Here is a 14,971-nt window from a genome sequence, read left to right as displayed (position 1 = left end):
CTGAAAGGTCATCTAAAGCCAGATGACCTCTATTTTTTTTTTTTCAAAATAGAGTCCGCCCAGTGAATTTTGCCCATTTCCACCACTGAATGTAATTGATCCATTGATCAAGTAATACATACAGAGAGAATCAGATCTCCAATTCAATATTGATGTAAAATGTGTTTTAGTATTAGGTTTTAAATTATCCACAAATGCCAAACTGTCATTACTTTATTAAAAATAGTTATCTTATTGGCTCATTATAAAATATACTTTTGATTGTAAAAAAAAACTGTTGATTGTATTTTTTTTAATGATGTTATTTTTTTTTTTTTTTTTTTTTGTAGGTCATACGAGAGACCAAAGTCCATCGGGTCATCGTCCCAACAGTAAGTAAAAGAAAATAATGATTATTTGATTCAGTAATATACCTTACTAATTGTACAACTGCTATTTGATAACATGTATGTGTGTGTTGTGTGTTTCAGTGAGTGATCTCAGGATTGTTCTGATAGGGAAAAACGCATCAGAAAACAACAAAGTGGGAAAGTTGATCTTAGATAAACAAGTGTTTGGAAAGAAATCATCCCGTGATGTAGAGGAGCACAGTGGAAAAGTGCAGGGGAGGAACATCACAGTCATCAGCACAACTCACCTGCTCAAATCAGATCTCTCGCAATCACAAATAACAGAGGAAGTATCAGCGCTGTCTCCTCCAGAACCTCATGTGATCATACTGGTGCTGCAACACAATGATTTTAGTGAGAGGAAAAAAGAAAGATTACCTTCAGTGTTGAACTGCTTTGGTGAGAAGGCGATGAAGCGCACAATGATTCTGACTACTGATGATGAAAAACGCAGCGCTAAACAGAAATCTGTAAATGAATATATTCAACAAATAACTAAAGAATGTGGAGGAGATAGTCTTCAATTTAAAAACACACACCGCTCTCAAATACTTCAAAAAGTGGATGAAATAATCATGCGTGAATTTAAGACAAAACAGGGATCATCACTGACACGAGAAGACAGGAGATCTGAAGACAGAAGACAGAAAGAGATGGAAGAAGAAAATCGTTCTCAGAAGCTTGACGGTAAGTCAATTGTCAGCAATAGTTATTAAGAATATTCTCATAGACAAATTTTATTTATTCTCAATTTTGTCTGATTTTAAAGGTATGCCTAATTATGATCATTTTAAAAACATTGACAGAATTATTTTAGCAAACAAAGTTTTTGGCCTTGATTGAGATTTTGTTAGCAAGTGAAAACTAAAAACAACTGAAACATGCATAATTTAAAACCAAACAATTTTTCATTCGGTGAGAGTAATGCATTTATAATTAGTATATATTCTTTAAATAGACTACAATACTGAATACAGTTTTGCTGTAGGCCTACGGCTAAATCTGTTATGGCTTATGTTTACTTTAAAAAATTATGGATTTGGAATGGCAAAAAATCCTTTTTGCAGAGTAATGTCTTATTTTCCTTATTTTTCTACAGTTATACCAAAGTAGGCTATGGATTAAAAACAGGTGTTATAAACTCCATACTTAAGTTCCCTTTCGAGGGAACTCGAACTACGTCGGTGACGACACTAGGGGAACGCCCTTCAGCGTAGCACGTCTGAATTCATGAATGAAACCGAATCCAATCCTATTGGCGTTGCGTGTGTGACGGCATATACGGATGTGTACAAAAGCACGCCGGCACACAGAAATGTCAGCTTTTTGCTATTCAGCAAGCGCTCTGTGTGTGTGAAACAATTCTGTCCTATTTGGTGTTGTATGTTCTGTAAAGTCTGCATTGCAAAATAGAATCTAGGGGCTCGGATTTCGCGTTTGCTGAGGCAGCGCGTAGATTACGAGTCTACTCTGCAATAAGATTCTGTGGCTTAGATCTCGTGTTTGTCGAGGCAACGCGTAGATTTAAGATCTGCTTTGCAATACAGAATCTAGTAGCTCGGATCTCGCGTTTGCCGAGGTGCGCGTTGATTACGAGTCTATTTGCAGTTTGCAATAAAGATATAGGCATGTAGTCAGTTCCTGAAGGGTGCTGGCTGTGTTCATTGAGAAATAACTCGCCGCACACAGTGCGTTTCGGGTCTCTCAGCCGCGCCTGTTGACTTTCTTCTCGAGAGATGAAAGCCAAATTTATTGTGAACCACTCGAATCTCGCGTTTGTTGAGACTGCGCGTTAAGGGTCTGCAATAAAAGGGACACACGCGATCTGGGAAATAATACTGTTTGGGTGCGAGGCATTCACAGTCAGCTCCTGAGGGTGCTGGCAGGCTGTTCATTGTGAAATAACTCGCCGCACACAGTCGTGCGTTTCGGGTGTTTCAGCCTCGCGCCTGTTGACTTTCTTCTCGAGGGATGAAAGCCAATTTGTAACGGCTCGCGTTTGCCGAGGCAGCGTGTAGTAGATCGTATAAATAAGTATTTAAACAGTATTCTGGTGCACTATCCAGTGTTTATGGCTGCATTTAATTCTGAGGAATTAAAATTATTAAAATATTATCTGACTTTAGAACTTGGTTAGATATTTGAATTCAGCCTAATATCTGAAGGAGAGTGTCGCTTCTAGAAGTCCCCCTCAAAAAAAAAAAGCAAAAGCTGAGCTTGGGACTCTAGGCGGCGCTCTCGCCCAAGCCTCCTGAGAAGACGGATCTGAGGACTGTCCTTCAGGCCAGGAAGGTGTCGGGAGAGAGGTCCTAACTTATGTGGGGTGGTGTGGCGCAATGGATAAGACACCTGCCTTTGGTGTGAGAGACCCGGGTTCGAATCCACTGTGAGACACCAATGTGTCCCTGAGCAAGACACTTAACCCCTAGTTGCTCCAGAGGCGTGCGACCTCTGACATATATAGCAATTGTAAGTCGCTTTGGATAAAAGCGTCAGCTAAATGAATAAATGTAAAATGTAAAATGTAAATGTGAGACCTTGGAGGGCTGGCCCCCCCAAAAAGAGAGCGATCGAGATCCTCCCTCTCACCGGGCCCTCAGGAAACTGGTGTCAGCATCCCGCCGCTAATTGCGCTTCGGGACACATCAGTTTCCAGCGAACGCACGCTGCTCTGTCTGCCCCAAGAGCTTGCGGCCGGGCAGCGCTGGCGTCCGCACACCGAGAGTCGTTTTCGATTATTCCCTGCCGGTCCTCCGCTTCAGGGTATCGTCAAGGGCTCTCACAAGACACTTGACACCAACCCTTAGGGGCTGGTTCCCTTGCTGAATTTTGTCGAGGCATGGCAACGTCTCCCCAATATTTCTCCATGGGTCCTGCGCACTGTAGAAATAGGGTACAGGCTGCAGTTCCAGGCTGCCCACCAAAAAAGAGGTAAGTATCAACGGGGTGGTTTGGACTGCAGTAGACCCAGAGCAGGGTCTGGTGTTAGAACAGGAAGTTTACTCGCTGCTGGCAAAAGGGGCCATAGAGCATGTTCCCCCACCAGTCAGGGAGTCCGGATTCTACAGCCGGTACTTCATAGTTCCGAAGAGGGATGGAGGGTTGTGTCCACTTTTAGATCTGAGGCACTTGAATCGGTCTCTGAGGAGGTTCAGGTTCAAGATGCTCACTATTCCCATCATCGTGAGTCAAATTCAATCCGAGGATTGGTTTGTCACGATAGATCTAAAAGACGCCTACTTCCACATCTCCATCCTTCCATCTCACAGGAAGTTCCTGAGGTTTGCTTTCGGGGGCGAAGCTTACCAATATCGGGTTCTTCCGTTCGGCCTAGCACTCTCCCCTCGCACATTTACCAAGTGTATGGATGCAGCTCTAGCACCCCTGAGGCTCGAGGGCATCAGGGTGCTCAATTACATCGACGACTGGTTAATATTGGCCCAGTCGCAAGAGCTGGCGATTCGGCATCGAGATGTTGTCCTCGCCCGCATCCAGAGCCTGGGGTTAAGACTCAACACGAAGAAGAGCGTGTTGACACCAGCCCAGAGAACCACGTTCCTGGGAGTGGTGTGGGACTCGGTCACGATGCGGGCTCAGTTGTCTCCTGCTCGGATTGAGTCTATCCTGACCACAGTGTCCAGGTTGAAGCTAGGCCAGGCCGTCACTGTCAAACACTTTCAGGGAGTGTTGGGTCTCATGGCAGAAGCGTCCAGCGTGATACCTTCTGGCCTGCTACACATGAGAGCTTTGCAGTGGTGGTTGAGAACCAAGGGGTTTTCCCCGAGGGGAAACCCATTCCGCTTGATAAGGGTTATGCACAGATGCCTTCGTTCCCTGTCAATTTGGAAGAAGCCTTGGTTCTTGTCCCAGGGTCCCAATTTGGGAGCGTTATGTCGCCGAGTATCTATTTCGACAGACGCCTCCCTCACGGGCTGGGGCGCGGTCATGGACGGCCGTTTTACGAGAGGCCTCTGGCAGGACCATCATTCCTCTTGGTACATAAATTGCCTAGAAATGTTGGCGGTGTTCCGGGCTCTGAGGAGCTTCCTGCCAGTCCTCCATGGTCGCCATGTCCTTGTGAGAACCGACAACATGTCGGTGGTGTCTTATTTGAACCGCCAGGGGGGTCTGAGGTCGCGCCCTCTGTGCAGACTGGCGCATCAGATCCTCCTGTGGTCCCAGCGGAGACTATCGTCTCTCAGGGCGATGTATGTCCCGGGGGACCAGAATCAGGGAGCAGACGTCCTGTCGAGGCAGGGGCTGAGGCCCGGGGAGTGGGGACTCCACCCAGAGGTGGTGGAAGCCATGTGCGTGAGATTTGGCCCAGTGGAAGTGGATCTTTTCGCGTCTCAAGAGACGTCCCACTGTCCACTGTGGTTCTCTCTCAGGCATCCAGCTCCGCTGGGGCTGGACGCCATGATGCAGACGTGGCCGAGGCTGCGTCTGTACGCATTTCCCCCGATCGCTCTGCTCCCAGCAGTTCTGGAAAGGGTCCGTCGAGACAGAGTCAGTCTACTTTTAGTAGCCCCGTTTTGGCCGGCCCGAGTATGGTTTTCGGACATCATTTCACTCCTGGCAGGCCCGCCATGGCAGATCCCTCTGAGGAGGGACTTGCTGTCCCAGGCGGAGGGCTCAGTTCTCCACCCTCGACCCGAGCTGTGGAAACTGTGGGTCTGGCCCCTGAGGGGGCACAATACCTAGAAGCCGGCCTGTCAGCTGGAGTGGTCGAAACCATATTAACTTCCAGAGCTCCCTCCACGAGGAAGTTATACAGCCTTAAGTGGAATGCATTTTCCATTTGGTGCAGAGAGCGTGACTTGGACCCAGTTAACTGCCCAGTGGCTTCAGTACTGGAGTTTCTCCAAGACCGCTTTTCTGCCGGGCTTACCCCGTCCACACTCAAGGTTTATGTGGCTGCCATCGCGGCTTTCCACGCTCCTCTGAGCGATGGCCCGCTGGGGAGGCATCACTTGGTCGTACGCTTCCTATGTGGAGCCTGGAGGATGAGACCTGCGACTCGCGCCAGAGTTCCCTCTTGGGACCTGGCAGTGGTTCTCGAAGGGCTGGCCGAGGCTCCCTTCGAACCACTGGAGTCAGCTGAGGCCAAGAACCTTTCGTTTAAGGTGGTCTTTTTGTTGGCCATTACTTCTCTGAGGAGGGTAGGAGATCTCCGGGTGCTCTCTATTTCCTATGGGTGCTTGGAGTTTGCTCCAGGCAACATTAAGGCCATCTTACATCCCAGGCCCGGCTATTTGCCCAAGGTGCCATCTAATGTGGCACGGCCTATGGTTCTGCAGGCATTTCATCCTCCACCTCACGTGACGGCGGATGAGGAGAGACTTCATCTGCTCTGCCCTGTCAGAGCACTGCAGTGTTATATTCAGAGGTCCTCCTCATGGCGGAAGTCAGACCAGTTGCTGGTGTGTTTTGGGTCGCCCAAGAAGGGGCTTCCCGCCTCTAAACAGACCATCAGCAACTGGATCGTTCAGACTATTTCCCTGGCCTATCAGGTGCGCAAATTGCCTTCACCTATGGCCGTGAGAGCTCACTCCACCAGAGGCATGGCGTCCTCTAGAGCCCTCCTTTCAGGGGTTTCTATCCATGACATATGTGAGGCGGCTGGCTGGGCCACTCCGCACACATTCATGAGGTTTTACAGTCTGGACCTTCCCTCTACACCCGGTGCACGAGTGCTTTCGTCCTAAGTTGTGCCTGAAGACAGCTTCACACTAGGATGAGCGGGGTTCGTTGTGGTATAGTGGGTATCTCGTTCCCCTAGTGTCGTCACCGACGCAGTTCGAGTTCCCTCGAAAGGGAACGTCTCGGGTTACGTATGTAACCCTTGTTCCCTGAGAAAGGGAACGAGACACTGCGTCGGTTCGCCACACCTCACCCCGCCTGGAGCACTTGCTTCATAGCAAAGCTGACATTTCTGTGTGCCGGCGTGCTTTTGTACACATCCGTATATGCCGTCACACACTACGTCATCACGCAACGCCAATAGGATTGGATTCGGTTTCATTCATGAATTCAGACGTGCTACGCTGAAGGGCGTTCCCCTAGTGTCGTCACCGACGCAGTGTCTCGTTCCCTTTCTCAGGGAACAAGGGTTACATACATAACCCGAGACGTTTTTTAATATACAATAGGGTGAAACCGGTGCATACAGTACATACAGTAATAGACGTGCCAGGTGCGAAAGCTTGTCAGGCGTAGCAACAGTAACTAAGGAGGGCGGGGCTTACCGAAGGGTCAATTATCCATCAGCGTCCTATATTGTTAACCGTTTGAACTGTTTCAAAAGTATGACATATTTGCTTTTTTTGTTTTGTTGCATAATTGTTATTCAAATTCAAAATGGTAATTCCAATAAATTGAGAGCAACAGAAAAGTATGATTTTGATGAAGACACTATAATGATTGTTCATAATAAAACTGTAAAATTCTCAAGTGTTTTTAAAGTCCATTGTTTTGCTGAGATTTGTGTTCACATTGTGTTTTTATAAAGTCCCTCACAGCATCAAGGTTTGACTGAGTCTAAGTCCCAGCTTGGAGTTTGCAGCAATTAGTCATAAATGAAGTCCATCTCAGATCATTTTGTCTTTGGACAGACTGAGCAGTGCTTAATCTGGTGCTGGTGTTAAACGTTGACCTTGTTGCTTGTGTTCTGGAAAATTATGCAGTGTTGCTTAGGATAAAATAATTAATTGAGAAACAGGGAACAGGGTGTGAACACTTGAAGTGGGAGAAAAACCCCAGCATTTACACTTGTATTATATTAAAGATGCATGCAGATTCAAAATAAGGAATGATATGGCATGAGTGTTAACATTTTATTTGAAGGTCTCTTAATATGCTTTTCAGTGTCAGAACATTTCTCTGGAAAACAGAAGCTGAACCTGGTGCTGTGTGGAAGTGATGGATCACTTACGGTCTCTGTGTCCAAACTTTTACAAGGGAAAAAGTTCAATATTTCACATCAGGAGGCGAACAGTAAAGAGTGTGTGAAGAGAGAGGAGAGGACTCATGGTCGTGTGATCCGTCTGGTGGAGCTTCCAGCTGTCAATCGGCTCTCAGAGGAGGAAGTGATGCGTCAGACTCTCCGCTGTGTGTCTCTCTGTGATCCTGGAGTTCATGTTTTCCTCCTCATAGTTCCTGTTGGTCCACTGACTGATGAAAACAAAGCAGAAATAGAAAAGATCCAGAAGATATTTTACTCCAGAGAGCACTTCATGGTGCTCTTCACCTCATATAGTACGAAAGAAAGTGCAAAAGATTTAGTAAAATCCAGCACAGATTCTCAGAGGTTAATCAGTCTATGTGGAGGTCAGTACAGAGTGATGGGGTTAAAGGAACCGGAAAACCCAAGACAGATCCCAGAACTACTGGATTATATAGAGAACATGAAGACTGAACCATATTCACTTCAGATGTATGTGAAAGCTCAAGAGAACAGAGTCAGACGTGAAACAGAAGAGAAATATAAAGAAGATCTGAAGAGACTGGAGAATGAAAATAAAGAATTACAAACGAGGATTCAATCAGACGGTGAGTTGATGGACCTTCTTGATGTGAGGAGACAGTGCGTCTTATTGACTAATAATTGCGTAGATTATTTCATATTTGTACACAGAAGAACTTCCTATGAGCATCATAAAGTAGAGTAATTTACTAATCTTATTCCTGACCAAAAGTAGTTATTTGTTATTAGTAAACTATATTCACCAATGATACTTTCTTGACACAGATCAGACATCCTGAATTTAGATTTTTAAAATACAATACGGGAACATTTTTAGGGCCCAAGCCCTGAAAGGGCGGAGGCCCTATTGTTTTCGTAAGGATTATTTTATTTTTTTTTCTTCATTATTTTTTTTTTTGCCTTTTTGCCACTTTTGGGGCCCTTAACATGCTCAAAAACTCTTGAAATTTTGCACACACGTCAGAACCCGCGGCCATCAGGGCCGGGCTGAAGCTGGTACCGGGGCGTGGCAGGGGGGCTCGACAGCGCCCCCTGGAATGGGGTCCGAAAACTTGGTCCATAAATCAAACACGCTTGCATGTAATAATATGAAACTCAGTACACATATAGATCTCATCGGGCCGAACAACTTTCGTGCTCTAAGTTTTACAAAAGCCCAACAGGAAGTCGGTTATTATACGTTGTTTGGAAAACGCATACAATGGAATGTGAAATACTCCTCCTAGGGATTTCATCCGATCGCCACCAAACTCGGTGAGAATAAAGTCAAGACATTGAGGATGAATTCTTGCGAACGGATTTTTGATATCTCAAACGGTTTGGCCGTGGCGAGGAAACAAATTTATGGCGAATAATGGGACACAGGAAGTGTGTTATAACTTCTGCATACATTAACTGATCTTGATGAAACTTCAGCAGTGTGTTTGTTGTAAGAGGCCGATCACATGGATGTGACTATTGTGAGTCAAAGTTATAGCGCCACCAACTGGCAGCAGGAAGTGTGTCACTTTCAAAATTCTTTGAATTCACCCTCTTAATTTTACCCGATTTGCTTCAAACTTTATGTGTATAATGTAGACACACGGCAGATGTAGACCTGTGAAAGAATTATTGATATCTTAGATACTGTTGCCGTGGCAACGCATCAAACTTTAATATTCTTTTCGGATGCGTTTGAGACTCTTAGCATGCTTGAAATTGGATGAAACTCGACAGATACATCACATTTATTAGCCAGTAGACATGTGAAAAGTTTCAGAAACGGGCGTGGCAGGGGGGCTCAACAGCGCCCCCTTGAACGGGGTCTGAAAACTTGGTCCATATATCAAACACGCTTGCATGAATTAATATGAAACTCGGTACACATATAGATCTCATCGGGCCGAACAACTTTCCCTCTGTCAAGTTTCACGCCAGCCCAACAGGAAGTCGGCTATTATGGGTTGTTTGGAAAACGCTTGCTGTGGAATGTGAACTACTCCTCCTAGAAAATTCATCCCATCCCCACCAAACTCGGTGTGCATGAAGTCAAGACATTGAGGATGCTAAATTGCGGACGGATTTTTGATATCTCAAACGGTTTGGCCGTGGCAAGGAAACGAATTTATGGCGAATAAGGGACACAGGAAGTGTGTTATAACTTCAGCATACATTATCTGATCTTGATGAAACTTCAGCAGTGTGTTCGTTGTAAGAGGCCGAACACAAGGATGTGACTATTGTGAGTCAAAGTTATAGCGCCACCAACTGGCAGCAGGAAGTGTGTCACTTTCAAAATGCTTTGAAATCACCCTCTTATTTTTACCCGATTTGCTTCAAACTTTATGTGTATAATGTAAACACACGGCAGATGTAGACCTGTGAAAGGATTTTTGATATCTTTAATACTGTTGTCGTGGCAACGCATCAAACTTTAATATTGTTTTTTGATGCTTTTGAGACTCTTAACATACTTGAAATTGAATGAAACTCGACAGACACATCACACTTATTAGCCCGTAGACTTGTGCAAAGTTTCAGAAACGGGCGTGGTGAGGGGCTCAGTAGCGCCACCTTTAGTCATAAATGGGGGGGGTTAGTTTTATCAACAGCAACAAAACTTGGTATGTGTATTGTTCTCATCAAGACGGACAACTTTCTAATTTACATTAACGATCTCTGACCAACAGGAAAAGAGATATTTTGGTTTGAATGTGGATTTTCTGAAGAATTTTCTCTCCCTCTCTCTGTGTCTCTGTGTGTGTGAGGGGAGGGGGGGATTTGACTATTGCTTTTATATTGTTAATCAAGGTTTCAGGGGCTTTTGGGGTCCTTAACGTGCTCAAAAACTCTTGAAACTTTACACACAGGTCAGAACCCACGGCCATCAGTGCCGGGCTGAAGCTGGTACCCGGGCGTGGCAGGGGGCTCAACAGCGCCCCCTTGAACACGGTCTGAAAACTTGGTCCATATGTCAAACACACTTGCATGAATTAATATGAAACTCGGTACACATATAGATCTCATCGGGCCGAACAACTTCCGCAGTCTAAGTTATTAGCTCCGCCCAACAGGAAGTCAGCTATTATGGGTTGTTTGGAAAACGCTTGCTGTGGAATGTGAACTACTCCTCCTAGAGAATTCATCCAATCGCCACCAAACTCGGTGTGCATGAAGTCAAGACATTGAGGATGCTAAATTGCGGACGGATTTTTGATATCTCGAACGGTTTGGCCGTGGCGAGGAAACAAATTTATGGCGAGAAAAGAGAAACACGAAGTGTTATAACTTCTGCATACATTAACTGATCTTGATGAAACTTCAGCAGTGTGTTCATGGTAAGAGGCCGGTCAGATGGATGTAACTATTGTGAGTCAAAGTTATAGCGCCACCAACTGGTAGCAGGAAGTGTGTCACTTTCAAAATGCTTTTATCAAAAGTGGGGGGGTTACTTTTACCCACAGTTACAAAAATCAGTACGCATATTGGTCTCATCGAGCCGGACAACTTTCTAATTTACAGTCATTAGCTCCGAGCAACAGGAAGTCAGATATTTTGGTTTGAATGTGGATTTTTTGGATATGTCAGACTCTGAGTTTTTAGTTACTCCTCCTAAGTGGTTTATTTTATTCACACCAAACTTTTTCAACATGATAAAAAATACATTCAAGATTATATATATATATATATATATATATATATATAAATATAGCTGCGAGCAGCGATGAAGGGCCAAAGCCGGCGGCACCGCCACCCCGGTGCCTTTAGGTAACTAAAGGCATCGGGGTTGCGGTGCCACCGGCTTGGGCCCGTAATCGCTGCTCGCAGCTATATTTTTTATTGTTACTGGCTCCCAGCATGCATTGCAGCATGAAGAATGTCACCATTGTTGATATTCATATGCTGATTCTTGATATCTGTGTGTGTGTACTTATTTTTTACTATGTATTTACAATTCAAAATTCAGAATGTCTGATCTGTTGCAATGAAGTATTGATGGTAAATATAATCTATTAATAACAAATAGCCACTTTTAATCAGGGATATGATTAATTAATTAATTGTGGATGCTGAAAACTATATCATCTGATCATCTTTGTTTCTGCCTTTCTTTGCAACAAATTATGTGTTTTGGTAAAAACTGTTACAAAGACACAAACTCGCATAAAAATTCAAGAGTCAAACTGCCCAACTAAAGGAAACACTAATCACCATAAACACTGATTACCAACATTTTCAATAAAACATCGACATCTAAGCCTCGGTTGACTCTCAAAAAGAACTTCTGCTGAGATTTTGACAGATGTAATATCTTTTATTTGTTGTTGATTTCGGTCAGTTGTAGTTGTTGTGTTTCATTTTCTGAGAGTGCAAGCATGAGGACGAACAAACATCACATTGTAACATTGATCCAATGCCATTACCATTGATTTTTGGATTAAATTTCAACATTAATTGCAGGTGTAAAAGTGATGTTGATTCAATGCAGTTAACACTGACACATTGACATTGATTTAATGTTGTTCCGATGGTTGCTTGCTATCTGGGGTTCACTCTATGATGGGTAAACTTTGCAATTAATCTGCAAATCAAGTGCGTTCCAAACCGGATCCGATCAACTAAGATCCCTGTACTTGACATCGCTCATTCTGCGATGTGATTATCGCGGATGCACACATCGCGATATCAATGCTAAAAAAAAAAACATATTGTGCTTCCCTAATCATGATTGCTATCTTACCAGAAATTGAAAAAAATCCTATTCAAGTAAACGTGTCTGTGTCCCCAGAAATGTTGGTCCTCAAAAGCGCTTCCCTCCACGTTTTCTGGTGCGAATCGTTCATTTTTACCACGCATGCGCACCTGGAAACCAGTTATGTGCACCCCTGATTATATTAATACATGAATTCTTGCATGATTTCAGGTGCTGAAAAGGAAGCTGGTGATCAGGAGTGTCTGAGGATTGTTCTGATTGGGAGAACAGGAAGTGGAAAGAGTGCGACAGGAAACACTATTTTGGGAAGAAATGAGTTTGAGAGTGAATCACGCACAGATTCAGTGACAACTGTGTGTGAGAAGAGAGTTGGTGAAGTTGATGGTCGATCAGTAGCTGTTGTTGATACTCCAGGGCTCTTTGATACGACACTGTCACATGATCATGTGGCAGAAGAAATAATGAAATGTGTTTCACTGTCTTCACCTGGACCTCATGTGTTCATCGTTGTGTTGAGTTTGGGAAGATTCACCAAGGAAGAAGCAGAAACTATAGATCTGATAAAGAAGATCTTTGGCCCAAAAGCTGCTCAGTTCAGCATCGTTCTGTTCTCTAGAGGAGACGATCTTGAGGGTAAATCTATTGAAGATTATGTGAAGAGAAGTAACTCTGCTGAACTGAAGAAACTGATCAGAGATTGTGGAAACAAATTCCTGGCTTTCAATAACAGAAAAAAACAAGACAAAACTCAAGTTACTCAACTGCTGAACATGATAGAAGAAGTGAAAAACAGTAATGAGGGTCGATACTTCACTAACAGCATGTTTGAGGAGGCAGAGATGTCCGTTAAAAAGAGAATGGAGGAAATAATGAAGGAAAAAGAGAGAGAAATTCAGGCTCAGAGAGAAGAGTTACAAGCTAAATATGAGATGGACATGAAAATTGTGAATAAGAGACTTGAGGAAGGGAAACAAAGAGCAGATGAGGAGAGAAAGAAAATGGAGAATCAAATCAGAGAAAAAGAGGAAAAACTCAGAAAAGAGTTTGAAGAAAAAGAAAAAACGGAGAAGAAGAAACAAGAGATTGAAAACCAGAAACGATCAGAAGAGGAAGAACAGAAAAGAGCTGAAAATCAACAAAAAATAGAAGAGGTGAAGAGAGAGATTGAAAATCAGAGATCACAGTATGAAAAGCAGCAAAAAGAAAGAGAAGAAGAAGATCGAAAGAGAGAAGAGAAATACAGACAAGATCAAGAAAAGATGAAAAATGAACAAGAACAAATTATAGCAGAATCACAGATGAAGGAAGAAGAGGAAACTAAAAAGAGAGATCGGGAGGAGAAAAGGAGGAAGAAAGAAGAAGAGGAAGAGAGACAGAGATGGGAGAGAAAATTAAAAGAGGCTGAAAATGACAGGAAGGAGACTCAAGAGGAAATTAAACGACAGCAGAGAGAATGGGAGGATGTAAAGAAACGACAGGTGAGAGAACGAGAGGAAGATGAAAGAAAGAGAAAAGAGAAACAAGAGGAACAGCTGAGAGAGAAACAAGAAGAACTGGAGAAAATGAGAAAGAGATTTGAAAGAGAGAGAAAAGAAGAAAAACAGAAGATAGAGGAGGAGAGAGAGAAACAGAGAAAAGAAAGAGAAGAAAAAGAGAAAGAATATGAAGAAAAGAAAACTAAAATGGAAAGACATTATGAGCAACTGGAACAACAGAGAAAAGAGGAGTGGGAGAGAAGAAAACGAGATGATGATGAAAGACGAGAAGAAGAGAAAAAGAAAATGACAGAAGATCTGAAACGAGAGCGAGAAGACTGAGAGGAGATCAAGAGAAGAGAAGAAGATGAGAAAAAGAGAAAAGAAAGAGAAGAGAAAGAGCGAGATGACATGAAACATAAACATGAAGAGGAAATAGTAATCATAAAGAAGAAACATGAAGATGAAGCCAGAAAACAAGCAGAAGAAATAATACATCAACAAGACCAGAAAGAAAAAGAAATAAATGATCTATTAGAAGAAATTAAAAAACTGAGAAACAAAAAGTGTGTTATTCAGTGATTTTCAAAGCATATGGATTTTACAATAATAATGTCGTTTTCTTTCAGTCTGGCCCATAGCATCCATTATTGTGGGAATGTTTCATAGATTTATTTGATTCACTGTGTGTTCAGTTATCTGCCAATGCTCTTAACATGTCTGGAAATAACAGGTTTTGTGTCGTCCTGAGCAGGACCTTCCCTAAATGAAGATTGAAGAACCTGAATTTGACTTTGAGTAGCAACCTGAATAGCTCAAGAAAGCAACCTTATATTTGTTTGTACATTTTCTTTATGCTTTTATGTTTTTGTATTCCTTTGTCAATAATAATCGTTTTATCATTAAAGTCATTCAAATATACACTTATTTTCCTTGCTATTGATGTGTTGGAGAATTTTCCCTTGATTCATGTCTAAGGATGATGCAATGAAAATGACAAGCATGAAAAAATAGGTCTGAAAAGGATGAGAGAATGGAAAAGTACCCAGTATGCATAAGAAATGCAGAGTGTCAAAATACTGTATGAAACAGGACACCATTATGTGAGGTTTGACCAATAGAGAAGACATGTCTAACTGTGTCAAGGTCACCAGGCGTGACAGAGGGGAAGAGATAGATTTGAGGGTGCCCATTGGGCATCTAGCGAGAAGAAAAAAGTATAAGACATGAACACTGGCCAATGTAACTTTAGATGTCCAGATGGCCAGCCGGATTCTCACTTTATTGTTTGTACAATAAAGTTAATTCTTCTGACCTGGAACCTCGAGAAAACCACATTTTTACTTCTTCTAGGCATGCAAAAAGAGATTTCAGAGCCGTATCTTTGTTGCGTTTCAGAGGCAAATAAAATTGTGTATCATCTGCATAGCAG

The 14,971-nt window shown here is 43.2% G+C and overlaps 1 protein-coding gene across 1 annotated transcript; it reads left to right on the top strand.

Annotated features, from left to right (window-relative positions):
- The first annotated feature begins 333 nt into the window (after window positions 1-333).
- On the top strand, window positions 334-14,197 carry LOC307155923 (GTPase IMAP family member 8-like). Its single transcript, XM_079866922.1, has 4 exons — window positions 334-371; window positions 471-1,076; window positions 7,254-7,937; window positions 12,275-14,197. Coding segments are annotated over exons 1-4 (2,898 nt in total). The 5' UTR covers window positions 334-370; the 3' UTR covers window positions 13,882-14,197.
- Window positions 14,198-14,971: the final 774 nt, after the last annotated feature.

The sequence above is a fragment of the Squalius cephalus genome (assembly GCF_949319135.1).
Source record: "Squalius cephalus genome assembly, chromosome: 1".
Classification (NCBI taxonomy): domain Eukaryota; kingdom Metazoa; phylum Chordata; class Actinopteri; order Cypriniformes; family Leuciscidae; genus Squalius; species Squalius cephalus.
Note: the sequence above shows the minus strand (reverse complement) of the source record. Positions and strands in the feature narration are given on the sequence as shown.